Source organism: Geospiza fortis, unplaced genomic scaffold (genome assembly GCF_000277835.1).
Source record: "Geospiza fortis unplaced genomic scaffold, GeoFor_1.0 scaffold229, whole genome shotgun sequence".
Classification (NCBI taxonomy): Eukaryota; Metazoa; Chordata; class Aves; order Passeriformes; family Thraupidae; genus Geospiza; species Geospiza fortis.
Window position 1 is genome coordinate 977,232 of NW_005054357.1, and position 21,862 is coordinate 999,093.

General features: G+C 36.6%; 1 protein-coding gene across 1 annotated transcript; it reads left to right on the plus strand.

Annotated features, from left to right (window-relative positions):
* The first annotated feature begins 2,428 nt into the window (after positions 1-2,428).
* On the plus strand, positions 2,429-21,585 carry STXBP3 (syntaxin binding protein 3). The gene is made up of 18 exons (XM_005423700.3): positions 2,429-2,472; positions 3,213-3,294; positions 4,697-4,773; positions 5,416-5,494; positions 6,885-6,985; positions 8,843-8,997; positions 9,871-9,961; positions 10,730-10,854; positions 12,272-12,376; positions 12,876-12,933; positions 13,147-13,212; positions 13,633-13,713; positions 14,345-14,483; positions 15,066-15,172; positions 15,517-15,615; positions 16,492-16,577; positions 18,177-18,325; positions 20,328-21,585. The coding sequence occupies exons 2-18, from the start codon at positions 3,216-3,218 to the stop codon at positions 20,417-20,419; spliced, it is 1,689 nt and encodes a 562-aa protein (XP_005423757.1). The 5' UTR covers positions 2,429-2,472; positions 3,213-3,215; the 3' UTR covers positions 20,420-21,585.
* Positions 21,586-21,862: the final 277 nt, after the last annotated feature.

A 21,862-nucleotide genomic window follows, 5' to 3' on the forward strand; every position in this document is an offset into this window, starting at 1 on the left:
GGTGTCCGCAGTGACAGCGCTGCAAAGAGACTCTTGTGCCTTTTCCGAGATAAGGGTGAGCTCTGTAGGCTACAGCCCGCCTGACGGGCCCTTGAAGAGCCTAAACCTAAGTCAGCTCTTCAAGCACTTCTCTATTACCTCCGAACTGCTGCTTTTGGAGAGTGCTCCGGCCCCAGAAGGGGCTCCACTCTCTCTCTCTTTGTGTTTGGCTTCACAGTTTCTGGTAGAAAAAGTTGAAGGTGTTCCCAGGTAGGCTTACAAGTGAACTGCAGATTTTTATCTCCGTGTTTTGGAGCCGGTTCTGCTGGTGTTTGTTACAGAAAATGAAGTCGTAACTGCTCCTTTCCTTGCTGGAGTAGAAAGGCTGATAGTACTGCAGGTGGTGTGAGACCTTTGAGGAAAGGGCATAGGCAGCCACCTCATCCTGAGCTTAATTGTACTGAGGTTGTGACTCCATGAGCTGCTCAGCCAGCCCGGCGACTGTCGCTGAAGTGGGAAGGTCCTGCTGCCGTCTTGTTTTCGTTTTTCTCCTCTGCTTCCACCTGAAAGCTGTTTGTTTGTGTCACTAGAAGTGAAAAGCAGATTGTCCCTCTGGAGTTCAGTCCTAATTGCTGGCTCCTGTACCCTGCTTGATACCTTTGTTTCAAACGTAACCCTTAGAAATCCCCACTTTTGCTGCTTTGCTTATCCTGCTGTCTTGCTTTTCGTGCCCGTGACTGTAAGGCCAATGTTTTGTCCTGAGATATTTTATAGAAGTCTTGGACCTTAAAAGGGAGTAATTTGATCAAAGCATAAGTGTGTCATTAAGGGCCATAAAGACGTTTGAAAATTATGTTGCCAGTGTGAGGAACAAAGATTAGAGTGACAGTGAAGCAGTGTGAATAATAAAACATTTATGTTAAAAGCTTAGTTAAGAAGAATTTCTGAAATGAATGCTTTTGTTAGTCATCTAGTTTCTCTTGTCTTTCCAAAACTACAACAACAATGAAAATTGATGCACTAAGTTTTAGACATTGTCTGGCACTTTTTAAATGGGTAATTGAAGGTCATAAACTGCTGCTTCCTAATGTTTCAGCAAAACATTAGGGGGTTTTTATTAAGGCTGATTTGACTGGAAATAGTGATGCTGATGCTTTATGTAGCAGCTTGTATCCATGTGTGTCTCTGTAAATAGGCATAGAAGTTACACCCGTGGTGTGTGGAATTGAAGCACAAGGGCATGGAAAAGTTAATTTACACAAGTTTGTCCTCAGTTAAGCTCACAGTTGTGAGGACAGAGAAAGCTATCTGTATTTAGGAGACAGTAGTTCCTGTGGATAAAATAATGAAATACAGAGAGCTGTTGTATATAGTTAATCTCTAAATGAAGTCCTTTCAATAAGGAATTCTTTTAATTTTTTGTCACAACTTTAAATTGTTTTGTAGACTTGTATAAGGAGTTCTAGCATAGCCATAGAATAATTTTTGTAAATGATTCAGCATTTTAGCAATTTTGTTTTTTGTAGCACTTGTTTAACAGTCCCTTCTTCAGGAAGTGTGTTGTAAATGGGTCATTAATTTTGCCAAGGTGTGGTTTGCTTCTTTTTTTTCCACACAGGAATCTGGCAGCCTGCTGTTCTGTCAGTCTTGTGTATAGTTCTTTCCTAGATTGTGAAGTAAAGGTAGAAGAAAAAAAGCCTTTGTAAACTAATTAAATGCATTCAGAGAAGACAAAATCTGAAAAGGTAGTTAGGGTGTATGGTTGGTATAAAATATGTGAGAAGAAAATGAAAGCCTGGACAAAAATGGAGCACTAACCTGAGTTTGTTTTTTTTGTGTCCAGAATGCTTGCAGGAGAAAAATGATTTTGAGAGCCTGTAAACCAATGTAGGTGTCATTGGGTGAAGACCAATTTGGGTGAAGCAGCTGCAGGTTGAGGGCAAAATCAGTAACAGTTGGAATAGTGCAGGGGCACTTTCATATTATTATGGGAGAAAACTGACTTCTATTTTTTAATAGCAGAAATGAGGTTCAAGACAACTGAAGTATCCATTTGTATGTTCTGGTGTCTTTTATAGGCAAATATTGTAGAAAAAATAGAATATTTGAGATTTTGCACAAGGTTGTTGGGCACTCAGTTTATTGAAAGGAATTCTGTGTAATGCTAAAGACTAATTAACTGGCAAGAGTGTTGTCAGAAAGTATGAATGTTAATGAAATTTTCATGTGGTTAAAAATTTGTTATTACACCTGTGTACAGTCCTAGAAACAGGCAGGGACAGTTTGTGGTGAAGAATTCTGTGCAAGTATTTATCAGTATGTGGTTTTTTTTTTAATTTTTCTTTTTAGGGCTCTGAACATATGACTCTAAATGGGTGAATTATTTTTTTCTTTCTTAGTAACAATTTGCTTCCTCTGACTGGTAAACTGTTTCTTCTTACAGAGCTGAAGTCAGCAGTATTTGATGACTTCACCAAAGAGGAAGAATGGAAGGTACAATTTTGTTAAAATTTTTATAAGAATTCTGTCACCACCCGAACAAGACATCTGTATAGCTGAGTAGAGAACAAATACATAAAATGAATGTCTGGCATTTTCACTCAAGATTGTTTTCTGTCCAAGTAATAGACTTTGCTTTTGGGAACTCAGATCTCTGTATAATACATATTGAAAAATCTAGAGGCTACTACAGGAAGAACAAATGGCTAATAGTCTCTTTTTTTTTAATTAGAAGTGAAGAAAAATTAGAAACTGTTTGTGTTTCTCTTCACTTTCCTTTTGAAATACTTGTACTCTACTAATTTCAAAAATTACACTGTACTGCAGTACATGTGGAGCAGGATTCAACAGTATGATGCCTGTAGAGCTGCTTAAGCTATAACAGAGTTTTAAAGTAAATACAGGTATATTTGAGGAGGGCATGGAGTAAATTAGCAGGAATTCAAAAGACTTGTGTCCAAGTGAAACTTTCAAAGTACTGTCTAGTATGAGTAGGGGAACAAAGCTCATATTTAAGATTGAGCTTGTCTTTGGAAATCCTGTGCATTAGGAGCTGCCTTCTGAAATTAATTTCCCCCTGCAATGTTGATGTTTGCAGGTAATGAAAAAATAGAGTAATAAAATAGTTTTAGCTTCAAACTTTTATGGCAAGTTGTTGAGGAAATTACATGGATTGAATATAGCTGTTTAGTGTATCTAAATACTTCTGTGTGTTTTTTAAAAAATATGTTTAGGTAATGCTCTTAGATGATTACACTACTAAATTACTGTCACTGTGCTGCAAAATGACTGATCTACTGGCAGAGGGTGTCACAGGTAAGCATAATTCTTATTGATACACCAATGGCAATATCCTGGTAAGAAAAAGGGAAAGACTGAAATTGATGAAATTGGTAGTACCCTTGGAAGAAATGGTCTTTATTTGGTTGATGAAGACAAGTAGTTATGGGATATTAAAACAGTAGACTTTTAGGCTTCTACAGTAATTAGTCAATTGTGATTTTTTTTTTTTAGTGAAAAAAACCAAATGTTTCTCTGCCTGAAAGCTCAGATCCCCCTTTGATTTTTTCCCCTCAAGATTGCTCTAAGCGTTTTTTTTTTTGTTTGTTTGATTGGGGGTTTTTGGTGTTTTTTGTGCTTTTACATTTTGTTTTGTTTGGTTGTTGTGGTGGTTTTTGGTTTGGGGTTTTTGGTGGTTTTTTTGTGAGGTGGGAATGGGTTTGTTTGATGGTGCCTATTTTTGAAATTGAAATAAATTCCCGAGATGTAAATGAACTAGTTTTAATTAGCTTTAGGTGTAGATTTTCAGAAATGCTTGTGTAAGAAGGCATTGTTTAGACTTGATTACTTATTCCACAATACGATTTTTATTCCAGTTATTCAGCATAATGTGATTATTCTGAAAATATAATAGTAGAGCTGTATCAGTTTTGCTTTTTGGTGTGTGTTTTAACTCATAAGTGCTACTTATCCTTTGTGAGAAACTTTTGGTGGGCATGTATCCTTTTCATCAGGAAGAAACCTTTTATTTTTAGTGAGCACACTACTGAAAGGAACCTGTCTTTCCACATCCACATGTCTGACATTACTTATCATCCTTGTTCCTCCCCCACAAAATTTCTGAGCCACAAGAATATCTCTGCATTCTCAAGCTAGTGTATTGTAAAATTATACAGTAATGACTTTATTAAACAGAGGAAAACAAGAGATGAGTGAAACTGGTTTGCTGAAAAATGTCTTAATTTGTGCCTGCAATTATGTTGCAACAGAGTAATTGCCCAGGACATAGGCAAACAAAGGACAGAAGAGGCTGTAGTCCAAAATGGTGCCCTGCATAGTTTCTCTGTCCCTCTCCTTCACTGTGCTGGGAAAAGAGCTCTCTTGCCAAGAGAGTTCCTTCTGGGCCCCGTAGCTGTAGTATGTTTGCATTGCCATTCTGTTATAGAGGTGTAGAATACCTAGGAAGAATTTAGTCCTACAACTTTAGTTGTCACTAGACTGAGAGTTGAGAAAGCCTTGTGATAACCTTCTGTATATAAAATAACAAAGAAATAAATCAAGACTCTTGGCAGAAGGTACGTCCTTACCTCTAATTTTGTGGACAACTTGATTGCAGTTACTTTATTTTTATCAACTCTATATTAAAATATGTGCAGTGTTTTCCTTAAAGATGCATAATATTCCTAATTATAAACATGTAATATTTCTTACTTTATAGTGGTGGAAAATGTATATAAAACCCGTGAGCCTGTCCCACACATGAAGGCAATATATTTAATAACTCCCACCAAAAAGGTTAGTATTTTAAAGTGTTGCAAGATCTTTCAGACTAAAAAAAACCCTTATTGTAAAATGTTTATTTATTGTGTATAGCTATGCAGTACTTTACCTCTGCATTTTCTGTGATACTCCTCTGTGTGATGCCTAATTTCCCAAGATGAAAAGGCAAAGTAATGGCACCATGAAATGTGTTGCAAACGCGTACCTTGTGGTCAGTGTAGGCACTGTATCATTGCTTAGCAATTGTAACCTCACTGAAAGACATGTTGTATCACATAATGATGCAGTACATTGAAAATACAATTCAAAATAATGGCTCTAATAAGAGATTCCTGTTACTTCCTAAAAGTTCTTGAGACAATAAATCTCAGCTCTGTTGCAGCTGGAAAATTATGCAAAAACTGTGATGTGTGTGCTTCCTGAAATGAGCTTGGTGCATGACTGACCATCTGTAATTGCTGTTATTCTTCATCTGGAATTAAAAATCTTAAACTTCAGTGTTTTCTTATATGTTGAAATGCAGTATTCCTAAGTGGGACTTGGTAATAGAGCAGGAGGAGAAGAGGGAGAAGCTTTGTCTGGTATGTGTAGAAAGGCAAAACACTGGTATGATGTTGTTTTTTATTTTTATTTCCTTATTTTTCTTGTCTCCCTAAGTCTGTAGATGGACTGATTGATGACTTCATCAATAAATCATCCAGCAGATACAAAGCAGCATACGTGTATTTTACTGACTGTAAGTAAGCTTTTGGGCTGTAGTTTGCTAACTTTATATGGGTAAATAAGTAAGCTGCTCACTTCTCTTGTCTGTAGCTGAGTAAATGAAAAATTTTGGCCCTGTTTCTTGCTAGAAGGTTTGAGACTCAAATCATTAAGTCATTAGGCATATATCTGTGTTACCAGGCTGTGGTCACCATGCTGTGTGGCCATAGTAATTTCTTTCACAATTACCAAACAGTCTTGATTGTTCTCCACCTCTGCTTTTAATTTAGGTAATGTAGTTTTATTTTTAAGTATTCCAGTCTCCTCCTGTGTTGGAATGTGGAGGAAGACAATTCCAGTCAAACTATGTATCTCTACATAAACAAAACAGTACCAAAAACATAACTGCATGAGAACTTTGTGCAAGGGCTGTGTTAGTAATTGGTTGCTGCAGGTAGTTCCTTGAGAGCTGTGAGCCAGCTTTTCCCCTTCCCTGAAAGAAGGGCCCTACTTAGCCCTTGCATGCATGACATTAATTGTGCAGCAGAGACAATTACTGGGGGCAGGGTTCATGTGGTTGCACATGGCCCTGCAGTCAGTCAGCGTGACTAAAATGGCTCTAAAGAGGGGGAAACAAAAAACCCAAATGTGCTGCTGAAGGCAGAGACCGAGGCGTGCCTGTCTTTGTGGACTGTGTATCTGCTACTGGATGTTCCCAAAGCAGTATTAAATTATTATCCAAATTCTTGGTTTCTTGTTTAATTTCATGCTGAAGCAGCAGTTGTTGTTCTGAAAAAGTACTGCTATCTTGCTGTATGCTCCTTGGTTTCAAGTGGGCGAGCTTTCAGTTTGAATACTTGCCAAAACTTTTCCTGTTGAGAGGAATAGCTCCTGAGTTAGAGAAATAACTCTGTCACTTCCAAGTTTGTGTAGTATTCATGTCATCTATTCCTTAAATTCAGTTTCTAGACTGGGATCCAATGTAGCCTGGAAGTGTGGTGGAACACCTTAGAGAACTAATTAAATTCCATATATCTGTGTTTTGCTCTTAGATAGCTACATGTGATTTATTTTTGTAGCTTGGGAAATGCTTTTTTCTCTCCTACATGACAAGAAATAGCAGAAACCTTTACTTTGATAAGATCAACATCCTTCACAGTTGGAGACTGCAAATGAGTGTTCAACAATGTTTTGCTTGCAAAAAGCCAGTATAAATTGAGCAGTGGTGCTTCTCAAAAAAGATCTCATAAACAAAATATTGATTATATAATCTATTTCACTGTAGGAAGAGTAGACTTTTTTTTTTATGGTTAATTTGGTCTTAATTTAGAATTATCTGCTCTGAATACTGTATGCTTATAAGTGAGCTGACAGCTGGAATAGTACAAATTATTTGTACTTAGAGTCTATTTTTTTTCTCCTAGTTTGTCCTGACAGCCTCTTCAATAAAATTAAGGCTTCATGTGCAAAATCAATAAAGAAATGCAAGGAGATCAACATTTCATTCTTCCCTTATGAATCTCAGGTAAGTTTAATTCTTAACCTTAACAGTAGTCTGGAGGATTATTTTCAAGTGCTGCTGACCTTTTAGAAAACAATGAAATGGAATGTAGCTTTTGATTGACAAACTCTGTGAGATATTTTCATTTGGGCACATTTCCAGTGCTTGCTTATGCTTCTCAGATGAAAACAAATGCTCTTGTACTCAAAGTTTTACTCTTTGCACTTGACCTCTTTGCAAGACTTGGTGTCAGTTGCAATAGGGAGGTTAAAGAAGGAATCTGTTCCCTAAGAGCAGACAAGTATTCTGGCTGGTTTTTGGTAAGAGTTTGTAACTGCTGATACTGAGGTTTTACTTTGATAGTTTGGGTAGGTTGGTGCATAGGAGTAAAGTAGGACTTGGTGAAAGTCAGGAAAGGAGAACAAATGGACTAAGAGAACTGAAGGGAGTGGAACAAAAACTTCTACAACTTGATAGTCTTTTCAGTGAGAGGAGAGCATGGAAATCATGTTTTCTCAATTAAAGATCTGTACTACCAGTGGAAACCAATGGGTGTTTTCCATGTGCAGCCACACAGTGGGTATTGTGTTGAAAAGTAATTTGTTGCTCATGCCTTTCATCAGACACAGAGGGCACACTGATGCTCACTAAGCCAGTGAAGCCTCCATGCTCTGCCCAGTTCTGGGAGCTGGAGAACTAACCAGAACTAACCACAAATGTTTCCCATGTCAAACGTTATCAACCTATCAAGGGGACAACTCTTAGGTGTACCAAGTGGCAGTTGAATATAGGAGGGATTGCTGCTAGCCCTGTCTCACTGTGGTGCAGTTTCCTGGTTTGAAGATGCATTCCTTTTTATTATAAAGGGTTCTTTATTATTTTGGTTGAGAATCCATCAGGGCATGAACATGGTGCCCTGTTTGTTTGCTTTCCAGTGAGGTTGATGTTGACAAGTTTTGTTTCAAGATGGTTTTGGGAGCCCTGCCAAAGCTGCTTTTCTGTATCAAATAAAGCCTATGAAAATGTTGTGGTCCTGGTTCTCTGGAGGACTCGCCATGAAAGCAGAAATCAAGACTACTTTTCTGTAGTTGAAAATAAGCAGCACTAAGGCTGGGCAGCACTCTTCTTGTTTTTACTGGAGTTTTGTATTCTCAGTATCTGGGGTTGTGAGAACCTTTCCAGTCCTTAGCAGAGGAGCAATGTTAACTGGTCTGCCTGCTTCCTGGGATGCTAGGAGTAAACAATCAGGCTGAGCTCTGGGCAAAGTCCAGGTGATTATCTACTGGAGTGAAGCAAACGCTTTTATCTAGATGGCTCTGTAGTTACAGAGTCCATCTGAAGCTAGAGGAAATCCATTTTCTGACAATGGGATTGTACCCATGTTTGCATTCCATTTACAAAAGTGTTGAAAAAGCCTTTCATCTCTGTAGTACTAAGCTGCTTTAATCAAGATTTAACGTGTTTAAGGAATTTCAACTATTCAAGGTAAATTCTTCATATTTAAAGCAGATACAATATGGAAATTTTGATTTTAAACCAATTTAACCTTGATGCTTTCTATGATCATTCTGATATTGCATTGTATGGTTCTGTACAAGGCACTGACAGGTGTTTAGTTCCTTCCTTCCATCTGTCCTTCCTTCCTTCCATAGTTTGAAAAATAGAGTAATTTACATAGGAGAGTAACAGGGAAAAAGTCTGAGAACAAGAAGATGAGCTCAGCAGGGATAGAGGAATGAAGTGTGGGTTTGTTTGGGTTTTTTTCTTAAGTGTCCTATGTATGACTTTTTCTTGCAGTTTTAAATTATTAGCAGACTTTTTACCAGGTGTTCTGGCAATCTGCAAATTAGGCCCTGTTTTTCTTGCTTGTGCTTTCCGTAGGTGTTTACTCTTAACATCCCAGATGCCTTCTACCGCTGCTACAGTCCCACTCTGGAAAAGACAAAGGATAAAGATGCTGTACTGCAAGTCATGGCTGAACAAATTGTTACCTTGTGTGCCACACTAGATGAGAATCCAGGGGTACGATATAAAAGGTGGGGCAAAATTAGTGTTTTATAGTGATTGCTTTCACTTCTAGGGCCCACCACATTATTTGGTCGTAGCTCGAGGCTGCAGCATAGTTTGATTTCTGGTTTTTCCCCTTGTGGTTGTAGATTAATTGTTTTTAATCCACAAGTCTGAAATATGGAATGATAGGAATTTGTGAAGTGTAGGTAGAGCAATGTTTTTCTGTGTACATGCATGTAACAGTACTTGCTATACCCTGTCTTGTTCTGAATGCTTTGTTTCATGTCTGGTCAGTGGGGTGACACTGATATTCTGCATTCTTGTATGCCACATGCATAATCCTGTAACAGAACTGCTGCTGTTCAGCCATTTGTAGCTCTGCTTGGCACCAAGGAACTCAGAAATTGCTGTGGCACATGCGATCAGGATTTCTTGTAGTAGAGATATTGAGAAGAATGCCTCTTTTGAACTTTGAAAGGGATTTACTATCTTTGAAGTCCAAGTAGGCTTCTGAAATTGTATTCAAGGACTGCATTCTGTGGTGTAATGTGGTGTCTTGTTCTCTGCAAAGGTAACAAACAGTTGCTTGATTTTTTTTTCCCCATTCTTTCTCTTTTTCTTTCTTGTTTCCAACCTCTGAGTGAAACTTTAGGTGCTGGGCCATGTTCCAGCTAATGCCAGTCTTTTGGCTGAAGCTGTTTCTGCTGTCTAAAATACCTGAAGCATTCAAAGAGTGAAATCATAATGTAAAAGTCAAAATATATTGGCAATACTTAGATCAGAGTTCAGAAACACGTGAAAGCAGAGGATCAATCTCAGAGTTTTCTGTTTTAAAGGTAGCATTTTAGTGTTCTGATGAAGAAATCTAAGTTATTTTTGCATGCTTCCTTTTTTCCCAGTGGACCATCTGATAGAGCCAGCAAACTTGCACAGCTTGTTGAAAAAAGTCTGGAAAACTACTACAAAACAGATGAGAGAAGCCAAATAAAGGTAGACAGTGAACTAAAATGTTTATTTTTTAAACTTTTTTTGTATGTCTGGGGAAAAAATCTTTGAAATATTCTTCAACAATTAAGTTCTAGAGATATAGATATTATTTAATAATAAAGGCAGCTAGTTGCCATTTAGTTTTTTTTGTGTATGAAAGCCATGTAGAGGTAATACTGTTGGATTAAAGCTGTATTTGTGTGATCAAACTGATTTTATTTGAAAAATTAGCCCTGTGGTAAGGTAGGGGGATGCTACAAACCTGAAGACCAGTGGATAAATGTTGTTTTAATATCACCTTCTATAAGGCCATATGTAGAAGGGGCTTACTCCAGAATTTAAATGTTTTCCCTGACGGGACTTATTGTCTACAAAGATACAGCTATTCATGTAAATAATGATTTTAATTTGTCACTAAAAATTAGGGCTGCTGCTTAAACATAAAACCATGGGGTAAACCATTCTGATTTTGACTCTGCACTTTGCTACAGAAATAAATATTCCTGCTCTTTTATCTTTTTTGTTCACTAGACTAATAAAATTCATATTTCTGAGTGTATTGCAGTGGGCTAAGAGCATTGCCTTAAACTTAGTGTTTAAAACCATTGTATATAATTCAAATGTTCAAACAAACACTTGGACCGTAGTGCAGTGCTTTTCAGTTATTTTTCTAAAAATATCTGCAGTGCTGTGACTTAATGCAAACAGATTTAACATGCATTAACTTTCTCCTGTATGTCTTAACTTTGTGTTTGTTTGATGGCTTTCTAGGCTAAAACCCACTCCCAACTAATAATAATTGATCGTGGTTTTGACCCAGTATCAACTGTACTCCATGAGCTCACCTTCCAGGCAATGGCCTATGATCTGCTACCCATTGAAAATGATACTTACAAGCAAGTACTTAAAAAAAAACCTAAATAGTTTATTCTTGATTATAAAATCCCTGAAATTGTTTAGCTCAATTGCACCATGGCAATATTAGCTACTTATATTGCATAATGGTTGCTTCACTTATTGTTAGTCTTTCCTCCTGTATTTGTAACTTCATCATTTTTTTGACTTCCTGCCTTAGTTGATGTTAGGTAGGATCTAATTGGCATTTTTGTTAAGTTTTGAGTCCACCAAATTGCATTTTTTAAGAACTAAGAATCTTGTACTACTCTTGAAGTAAAGCTTTGGGAGTGCACATTGAGATTCCCTAGATTTTCTTCCATATTCTCAATTTTTTTGGCATAACAAGACAAGCAATACCACTAACTGAATACTGAGAAAAAGCTAGGTTATTTCTCAGGTATGTTCACTTTTATAGCTCCAGTAATTTAATTTGTGTAGTTGTTAAAATTTACATGTTTAATTGTAAATACACATTTAAATCAGTCATGTTCACTTTATAAGCACTGTTTGGAGTAGTGTAATGTTAATTTGCATAAGTTATGTGCTTTGCTGTCTGATTGTTCTGACAGCAATGATTTTGGTAGGACTTTGCTTTCTGATGACCCACTTCAGGAAAAGAGACCTGATGGCCTCATTGTGTAGCCAAGCAAAGAGGAATGTGTATCTTCAGTCAGAAGCACTGAGTGAAGATTTTAATAGAAAGTGTAGGCTCTGAGTCTGGGTTTGATTGCTGGGTATGAAAATGTAGCAGAATGTTTTCTAGGTAGTCATGATCTGACTTTCATCATTAATCTTGTAATTTTTTTCATTCTTTTGCTTTCTGGCAATCTGCACTGTGTGAGTTTCTGTAAATGTGAAAATATTATGTGGCATGATTGTGTTCTTGTTTTAAATTTATTGCTGTTTATAGTCATGTAATAGCTGCTCTGTTATGCTGTACAACAGTTTCTTTTGTATGTGAAGTGCTTTGTCCTGCTTAGCATTTTGTTGGTTAATGTAACTTCATTTTCCTTTAGTTAAAGTCTTATAGTACAGAAAGAAAGCTGCACTTGGCAATTGCAGTGTGTATTACTTTGTGCCATTTGCATTTGAAATCAAAACTGAAGAGAAATTGAGGTGCATGTAAATGTGTGTTTAAAACTCTAGTTACTGTTGGTTTAAAAGAATGTCCAGAAGCTCTTGCCCCAAAGAATCTTTCTAAAATTTATCTGCTGCCTCTATGTTAAAATATGTAATCTGTAAAATCCTGTAAATTATATTTTCTCAGGCACTGGCTTGGCTTATAAATTAAAATCTTTGTCTATTACTGCTGTTACAATTTATGTTGATTAGACTGTTACAAATAGTACTGTAATAAGTGATGAGAATTGGGGGAAACCCAAACCCCAAATAATTGTCTGAATTTTCTCTTGGAAGATACAAAACAGAAGGCTCTGGTGGGAAGGAAAAGGAGGCAATTTTGGAGGAAGATGATGACCTGTGGGTGAAGATGCGACACAAGCATATTGCAGATGTGCTAGAGTATGTGCATGAATAACAAAGCCAACTGTTGGTTTCTGTGAGGGGGAGGGTGTTAGAGCTGTTCAGTGGCAATAATGCAGTAATGAGCATGGTTTGCAAGACGAATTGGATTCAGTCTTCATCAATGCCAGGAAAAAATTGTGCTTTAAAAATACAGTATGTACCCAAGTATGCAGTTATACTAATGCTACTTGCAGTTCTTGAGGTAAATGGAAATCAAGTCATTTCCTGGCAAGTGTTTTCAAATATTTTAAATCTGAAGGGATTATTTTGCATACAGTGCTACCAAGCTGCTGCATCAAATGATAGTATGAAGATATTGCAAATAGAATGTTTAATATTTCCTTTGTAAAAAATCACTCTTTTCTCTGAAGGTAGACCTGTATTTCAGGCTTTTACTTTCATTCAGAAATTCTTGTTGCACAGTTCTTTCAAGATTTAAGAAAAGATTTAAGCACTCATGTGCTGTTGCCTTTCATTATTTTCTTATTTTCTTCAGGGAAATACCAAAACTTTTGAAAGATGCTTCATCAAAAACAAAAGCAGCAGAAGGAAAAGTAAGTTGTTTAAGTTGAGATATTGTTTTTCCTGGTAATTTAGGTATTTTCAGCTGATCAGATCCATGTAACTCATGGATCTACTAGAGAAATTAAGAATTTTCTCAGCTGGAATTTTCAGGGGTTGTGAGGGAAGCAAGCTGCAACAGGAAGGGAAATAAGCACGTCATTTACTGGGGGAACAGATTTTCAACTTGTGTCATTTCTTTCCAGTTATCCATATCTGCTCTGTCCCAGTTAATGAAGAAGATGCCACTCTATCGTAAAGAGATCAGTAAGGTAAGGAGTCTCTTGTAATCACAACTTCACAGTAAATAATCCAGTCCACTTGACTTTGTTTTGTTGAAATGTAGTTTTAGTCTGTCATTTTCCTGTACTGTGCTATATAGCTCTTCTCCAAATTAATGTTTTCACCTACTGTAAAATTTAGCAAAGAAAACTTGTTTCCATGTGTTTCATTTTACCATGTAAAAGAATGAAATAATTTGTGTGATTTGAGGATTGAAGATATCATAATAGTTTAGTGTTTTACAAAGTATTATGGCGGTCAGACTCTAAATGAAGGGGAAAACACAGAAAATGTGTGATGGTACTGAAGGATTGACTCTTGTAATCAGTAAAAATGATGGATATGCTAGGAAAAAATTCAAGCTATGACAGCTTGTGATTTTCTTTTTGTTTTTTCTTTCTGTCTTATAGCAAGTTGTTCATCTTAGCATAGCAGAAGATTGCATGAGCAAGTTCAAATCTAACATAGAAAGGCTCTGTAAAACTGAACAGGTATGTTTAAAAAAGCCACAAACCAAAGAGCAACTTTGCAAGTATTGCAAGTACCACTTTTATTTGTTTGTGGGAATAGAAGCTTGTTTTAACTGACTTAGCTGCTATGTCTCTTACCTTTCTTTTGTGATCAGTTTTTGAGGTGGTAGTATTAAAACTAAGTGTAATATAAAGGCTCTTAATCTCCCAATAAGGAGGTGTTCCTAAGAGTTTTGGAGGTTTTTTTGGTCTTGAAATCTGGCTAATTTGTATAAGGACCACCTTTGTTTTCAGGGCTCAAAATTCCTATGAGGTTGCTTTAATATGTTGTGCAGAGGGAAGCCCTTTTTAAATGTCCGGGAAAAGCCCCTTTTAGGGTGATGCATTACATTGTGACTATAATTTACATTTTTAAGAATTCTAGATGTCATATTTTGAAAAGTTTAAGAGTGTTAGGTAGTGTTACTATAATGCTGTAACTATTGAAATCAATGTCAGACTTGTCATACTGAGTTTAAATTGATGCAGCTTGATTGTTTCCTGAAACCTGTGGTTTCATAAAAATGCGTTTCAAAACACAAAGAACAACACTGATTTAAATTACTTCAATGATTTTAATCATGGTGTCTGTTTTTATTTTTTATTAATCTAGGACTTGGCTCTTGGAACTGATGCAGAAGGTGAAAAAGTAAAAGACTCTATGAGGGTCCTCCTTCCAGTTCTGCTCAACAAAAGTTATGACAGCTATGACAAAATCAGAGCTATTCTCCTGTATATCTTTAGCACAAATGGTATGACAAGTTGCCTCATTTTTTTCCTCAGTGCTATGAGCTTGAACTCAAGTTTTAGGATAGGTTAACTAAAACCACTGTACTAAGTCCCTGCATTGGAGTTGATGGCTGGATTTGAAAGAAATCCTATCCATCCTCTGTATTTTCTCTCAGATTAGCAGCAAAGATACTACTGGCAAGGAGTTAAGAGATATAATTGAAGTGTAGATTCACACAGTGTTTTAATACCATTCTTATCCTTCCATTATAGTTTGTTCTCTTATTTTCACATGGTATTGAAGCTGTTAAAGGGGGAGTTCCATATCTGTGGTGACCTGAAAATAAGTCAGTAGGGAAAAATTTCTTGTAGAGAAGGAGCAAATTGGCAGAATGCTGGTTTGAGGAATCTCTGACAGTACTGAGTTTTGGTCTCAAGAATGGACCATTAAAAAAATTTATCTAAAATATAGTATTATGTTAAACTTAGACTGGTCACACAGAACAAACAAAAAAGTTCTATACTAAATAATAGCCCAGAATGTGTGAGACAAAAGTGGTCTTACAGTAACTTGGTAATTGTTGTCTCTTTTCCATATATTGAAGGAACTACCCAGGAGAACTTGGACAAGCTGATCCAGAATGTACACATAGAAAGTGATAGTGATATGATAAGAAATTGGAAATACCTTGATGTTCCTGTTATCTCTTCAGTAAGAATGTATTTATTTATTTTGTGATTTAAGTGGTAAATCCTTTGAAAATTGTTTATGTTAGTTGTTTAAAGTAAGATACCCATAATGTTCCCTCTGCAATTATCAGCTGGTGGCTTGAGCTAGTTGATTTTGGAAACTCCCAACTTACTCAGTTCCTTCGCTCTGAAGTTAGTATTTCTAATGTATCCTGAATTCTAGAGGTATTAATTATTGTTCTTTATAGTTTTTATAATTTCTTTAAAATCTCATACTTATCCCCCCCTCCTTCTGCTGCTGACTGCTAATAAGTTTCAAAAATCCAAACAGTAAATAATACAACCATATTTTGAAAATCTTTTCAGTTTGTTGCTCAGCAGCATAAATACGTAAGAAGGGACCGTTCTAAAGAAGAAACCTTTCAGCTTTCTAGGTGGACTCCTGTTATCAAAGATGTTATGGAGGTAAATTTCACCAACTAATTCATTCATGGGTGCAGTGCAGAAATTTACTCAAGTGAGCTGTTGTACTCTATCTTTTGAATTCCACAGTATTTTGAGTTAATTTTGTTACATACATCTGGTGGGCAACGTGATCACTTCTAGTCTGTCTGTAATATAGAACAGTATACTGCTGTTAGTAATACTCCTTATTAGAGGTCATTTTAAAGGTGATGCGAATGAAAGTGAAAGCAAGAAGTCTTTTAGAACAGCTTGTTCTGGGTTTGGTAGTGTTTGGTATAATTTAGAGATCTGTATCTTCTTGGTTTTAACTTCAATGGGTCTTTAAACTGCAATTCCAATCTAAACTATAATGTGGTAGAGCCTGGAAGGTATTACTTGCCAGAAGTGTAATTTCATTCTTCTCGAACCTCTTCCTAAGCATTAGTCAGTGACTGATGTCACACAGGATACTGGAGTGTTAGTCTGATCCAGTGCTGTCATTCATAAATTCTTGATGGCTTTCTCATGTTCATTTATATTTTTAGAGGACTCTGACTTCTCTCATACATTGCTATGTAGAAATTAAATAATTAAGGTTTTTACAGATGAAAAGCTGCTAGTGAAATCTGAACAGTTAAATCAGTATATGTTTATTTAAAAAAGCATGTATACTCACAATTCCTTGTTATACACAAAACACTTATAATACATTTTAGCATTATGTGGTCTAGCATTTTGTTACATAGGAGCATTATTCATGAGATGCTACTTGCAATTATTTGTTGGGCTGCATGTATTGGCATGAAATGCCAGTTAGATATCCTTTCTGAAAGCTGAAACTTGGTGGAGTTAAGGTCTGTATGCCTGTTTAAAGTGTGTCTTTATTTTGCACTTCAGGATGCTATAGAAAACAAATTAGATTCAAAAGAATGGCCTTATTGTTCCCGCTGTCCTCCCACCTGGAATGGTTCAGGAGCAGTAAGGTAAATGGTTTCATTTCCTGAAGCACAGCCTACCCAGATCTCAGTATTTGTGTCATTTGCTTTCTAAAGCCTTGCAGAGGTGTGCTTACTGAACAGTGGAATAACGCATGTAAGGTCATGTTAATGTGGTAAGCCTATATTTTTATTTAATCTAAAACATACTCAACTTGGTTGTTATTTTAATAATTCTTAGTAATGTATAGCTTTTTGTTTGTAGTATCTCCCTTTTCCTTCAAGGTTAGAAATAACATCTCATATTCCCAGAATGAGAAGTTTAAACCATTGAGTGTGAAGTAGTTTCAGGAATAAATGTTCAGTACTGTGACTTAGGTAAAAAGAATGTTTTACTTATGGAAGTTATCTCTGCTATGTTAGTGGTGGTGACATTATTGGGGTTAATTACCTCAGGTAATTAATTTAATCTTCTATCGGCTCTCTCGTTAGGAAATATGGGCCTGTTAGGCATTTGACCCCTGTTGCCAGGGAGTGGTTTAGGCAAGTCCAGGACAGTTGGAGATCTTGAAATTAATTCTCTGCTAATGAATATGAAATGTATACTTGCATATTTAATGATTATCACTGAGAGGTGATTTTTGGAATTTCTTTTTTTTAGCTCACCTGTATTGTTCCTTCTTTCTCTTTTAAATTCCACTAGCTCTTGAACCTCATGACCAATACAGGCCAATTTGAGAGCTTTATCACTTTTTATAGTGTTATTTAAAAGGGGAGACAAATGAATCAAGACTCCCAAGAGTGTTTCTATCACAGGAATGCTAACTAGGAGTGTTCTCTCTCAGGAATGCTCACTGCACTAATCAGATAGATGCTGGAATTCAGAGAGAGAAGTCTTAAATATATCCTAAATGTGGAAGATACATTGGAATTGGAATTTGTACCTTTGTAAATAAAAAACAAAGAGTATAGATACACAGCCTTAGGAGAATAGGTTTTTTACATCCACTTCTAATTAAACTATTTGTGGTGTATCCTTCTGTTCCTGGATTTGCACTAGGATCAGTGCCAGGCAATACTAGAGCAAGTCCCTGCACATTGGAACTTGATCTCTGTCTTACAGGCTGGTGAAATGTGGGAATCTTGAAGGCACTCTAGCAGGGAGATCAGGACTGCAGATGACTTAACCTGTGTATTAGATTCTAAGCACTTCAGGCTGCTTTTGTTTTTCCTAGGTATCTGAATCTAATTTGATAACAGACAAATGTTTTCTTTAGAGATTCTGTTCGTGTTCAGAGATAGAAAAACCTAAGACTCCAGCATTTTCAAATGAGCTTCTCATGAAAAATGCCACTGGAATTGGGAGCATGCAGTTAAGCTGCTTGGCAGGAGCTCTTGGCATGTTAGCTGTGTGTGCAACAAGGTTTTTGTTTTGTATTTATTTTCTCCCAGTGATACCTAAACAGTTAGAGTAATGTGATAATTTACAAAATTTAATAAAAACAATTTATCTAAATACTTTTGCTGAAATTATAATCAAGCCATGAGCTGAATGACAGAAATTGCTACTGCTTATTTACTGTATAATTTTAACCAAAAATTAATCAGGCAAGCTGTGTAGGTGTAATGTCATGAACTCTTTTGCAGTGCACGCCAGAAGCCCCGAGCGAGTCAGAGGGAGGAGCGCAGGAGCAGCGCCAGGCTGATTGTGTTTGTCATTGGCGGTGTCACCTACTCGGAGACGCGCTGTGCCTACCAGGTGTCCGAGACCTACAGGTCCTGTGAGGTTGTCATTGGTAAGCTTGCCATGGGAAAGGATGGGGTGTGTGCTGTACTGCATGTGGGTCTGGAAAATGCAAGAATCATTTTGCTTAGATGCCCTCTCTTGGTTCACCACACTAATACCATAGCCAGTGTATTTCTTAAAACTATGCACTTAAAAGGATCTTTGTAGGTTATCCCAAGTGTTTGATGTTTGGAGGGATTTTTTTGCCACAAGACATTAAGGACAAAACAGTTATGCCCTACAGAAGAATTATGTCAGAGACATGTCAGTGTATAGCCAACAGGATTTCAAGAGACCTCTATTTCTTTGCATTGCGGTTACCTCACAGACTTTTGCATCTGCCTGTGCTTTACCTTCAGTGGTACTTGCTACTCTAATTGCTTTTGGAAGTAGGAAAGCTGACAGACTAGTGCAAAATAGCTCACTTTGGAAGGAAGATAAGTATTAAAAAACCCCAACCATCCTTATCAGAATTCCACCCAAAAAACTAAACAAATAAACTCCAAACCCCCTTTTCAGTGTAGTTCAGTTGACTTAGCAATATTTTCTAGTTTCTGTTGTGGCTACTTGGAAGCTTTGCAGAAACCACACAATGATTAACTGCTTGGGTCCTGCAAACTCCCTCTCCTTTAGATTTGGCAATTGACAGCTGGTGTAGTAATCTCTCAGCACTTTGGAGGTAGTAAATGCTTGTTCCATCAGCTGCTGTGCTTCAAATGAATTTTAAATAGCATTATAGGAAATAATTAGGTGCTAAAACTTGTACATATGTATAATATATAGGAACAGAGCTCCTAGATACAGAACCTTACCATAGACCTCTGTCCATCTGCAGGGCTGGCTGATGGCTGGGTGCAGGGTCATCTAAAGCATTCTCAATTACTTGAGAGGTCTACATCTGGCATTTAAATTTAGTCTTGAGATTCAGATTGAACCTATCTACCATGATTTTAAATAAATACTCTTCCCTAAAACAATGCCAACCTTGATTCTGAAATCTAGAGTCTGTTACCTCAAAATATTCAGGGGTATTGTAGGTGTGTTTGTGTGTGGTTGGTTTTGGTTTAGTTTATTTTTTATTTGCTGGTTTCATTGGTGGTGGTTGAGATAGGTTTAATGCTGGTTCTAGTTCTGAGTAGTAATGGAAAGACCAGGACAACAGGAATGTAGTTTAACCAGATTATTTCTTCATCTGAAACTTGTTTACAATACCATGTTTAGTGCAGGTGACTCTTTACTGGGGTATCTGGCACTCACCACAGCACCATCTTCCCTTTTGTTTAGAGATTATTCTTGTGGTTTTGTTTGTAATCCTGATTTCTGAGGGAAGGTGATAGTTGCCAAATTTCCACATGGACTACTGAAAAATTAATATTTGTCTGTGTTCCTGATTCAGAACTCCAGGAATATTAGCCCATTCAGAGTGTCACTACTTGTTGCCTTCAGAACTGCAGGGTGACTCTTAGTGGCAGAAGTTATAATCACTCTCTGTGAGAATAAGAGAGGAAGTTGTGCATTGAAGAATAAGAAGGATTTTCGTTGCTGGTCAAGACTTGAATTTTGTTTTTCAAGGAAATGTTAGTCAGTAAAAGCCAATTTTCTCTAACTGGTATTTCTGTGGAACACTAATGTTTGTGATAATCTTGAATCCAGATACTTTACTGATTCTAGGGTAAAGCCTCTCATTAACTCACCCTTTCACAGAAAGGCAGGTTTCTTGCAGGCTAGGACAAGTGCCCAGGTTCAGTCCTATCTTTCAAACAGGGCAGAGCAGGACCTGGAACTTGTGTTCAGAGTCCTGATCTGGATGTCTGAGTGCGGGAAGAGGGACATTGCCCACATAATGGTGACACTTACGTGATGGTGCTTTACGTGAAAACACTTTGAATTGTTGCACTTGTCAGTTCTCCAGGCGCAGTAAAAAACACTGGCATGTAACTGATGGTTTAAAGAGGGAATGTCTGAAAGTCAGAATTTGACTGATACAGTTCATACTTATGTTCTTTTGTCAGGTTCTACGCATATTTGGACACCTAGAAAACTACTAGAGGAAGTGAAGAGCCTTAGTAAACCCAAGGATATGGTCTGCATTAAGGATGAATAGATATGGTGATGTTTGTGGTGCATTAAAAACACAAACAGTATGTACATATTCTAATGGAACTGACTTTTCCAAATACTGCACTTCAATACTACATGTTTCCTAATGGAGGTCATGTTATAATTTAAATTTGCTGCTTTTGGGGGAGTAGAAGGCAGAGAGATGAAAAGATAAACACGTGTGTTTCTTAGGTTCTGTTTAGTATTACACTGCAAGTACTTTTTCGCAAGGGCATGTTTGTTCCTAACTAATTATGCTAAAAAGTATTGTAATTATATATAAACTGGAATTGTCTTTGAGAACTGTGAAAACTTTCCATAATGGCATTTATTTCTAAAGATGACTGAATTAAAAAGGGCCTAGGCTCTTGGGTAGGGACTTCAAGAGAAAACTTGTAAATATGGGTTTATGGTAAAAATGTTTAATACAAGTTCAGTGTCATGAAGTGTAATGTTTTCTGTAAAAAAAACGTGCTGAAAATTCTTTAAATATGTGTAATTGTGAAAAATCTAAAGGCTTTTTGGATGGTGCTGGGTAAAGTAGATTGTTAATCACAGAATTATTAAGCAGTTCCAATCACAGTAAACAACTTTGGAGAAATGCTGTCAACTGTGCACTGAAGTACACTTTATATTTAAGTATATACAGAAATTATTACTGAAGCTTTTTTAAAATTTAATTTCTTAGCAAATTCCTTATGATTGTCTACATAGTCTGTCTGTTTCAGAAGTTGAATTGCCTGTGATACAGAAATTCCAAAACGAAACATGTCTCTCTGAGGAAGTGGAAGCATGGGGAAAGGACAGGACAAAAAGGGAAGCAGCTCAGTCTTTCAATGGGTTTGGTAACTTGAAAAAGAAAAGCACAAAGCACACAAGATGACAAAACCTGATGCACTCAAAAGAACTGACTTTTAAAAAATTGTGATACATACTAAGAAAGAAATACTTAAATTTGCATTGAAGAGAATAAAAAAATCAAATTGTATGAATTCTGTAATACTGGTAATGTTTAGATCTCTTTTTTAAAATTACTTAATTAAAATTACCGAAATATTAACGGGATGTTGTATTTATGTGCCTTGAAATGTTAGTTTGTTGTATGTAGAGTCCAAGAGAAATGTTATAATGCAAAAAGAACAGCTTACTCGTGTCCTTTTGTTTTCCCAATAATGAGTATTTATTCTTTTTTGTGATTTTGGGTTTTTTCCCTTTATTTTTGCTCTCAGGTTAACCAGTACTTTAAGAAGACATATTTGTTAGATGAGTTAATCACAGAATTATTCAGAGTTAATTAAAAGGTGGAAAAAGGTCAAGTTCTCAGAGAGGAATGAAAGGGGAGGACATGACATAATGATTCTAAAATGTTGTGGGACATGTGATGTGATGAGAATAAGTGGCTGTAGCTTTCAAATGCTTTCAAATTTGGAATTGAATCTACACTGAA

Coding starts and splice junctions, on each gene's coding strand:
- STXBP3 (XM_005423700.3), top strand. CDS start 3,216: ATGCTCTTAGATGATTACACTACTAAATTACTGTCACTGTGCTGCAAA. Junction 6,986..8,842: donor TCTTCCCTTATGAATCTCAG/GTAAGTTTAATT, acceptor TGCTTTCCGTAG/GTGTTTACTCTTAACATCCC. Junction 13,714..14,344: donor GGCTCTGTAAAACTGAACAG/GTATGTTTAAAA, acceptor TTATTAATCTAG/GACTTGGCTCTTGGAACTGA.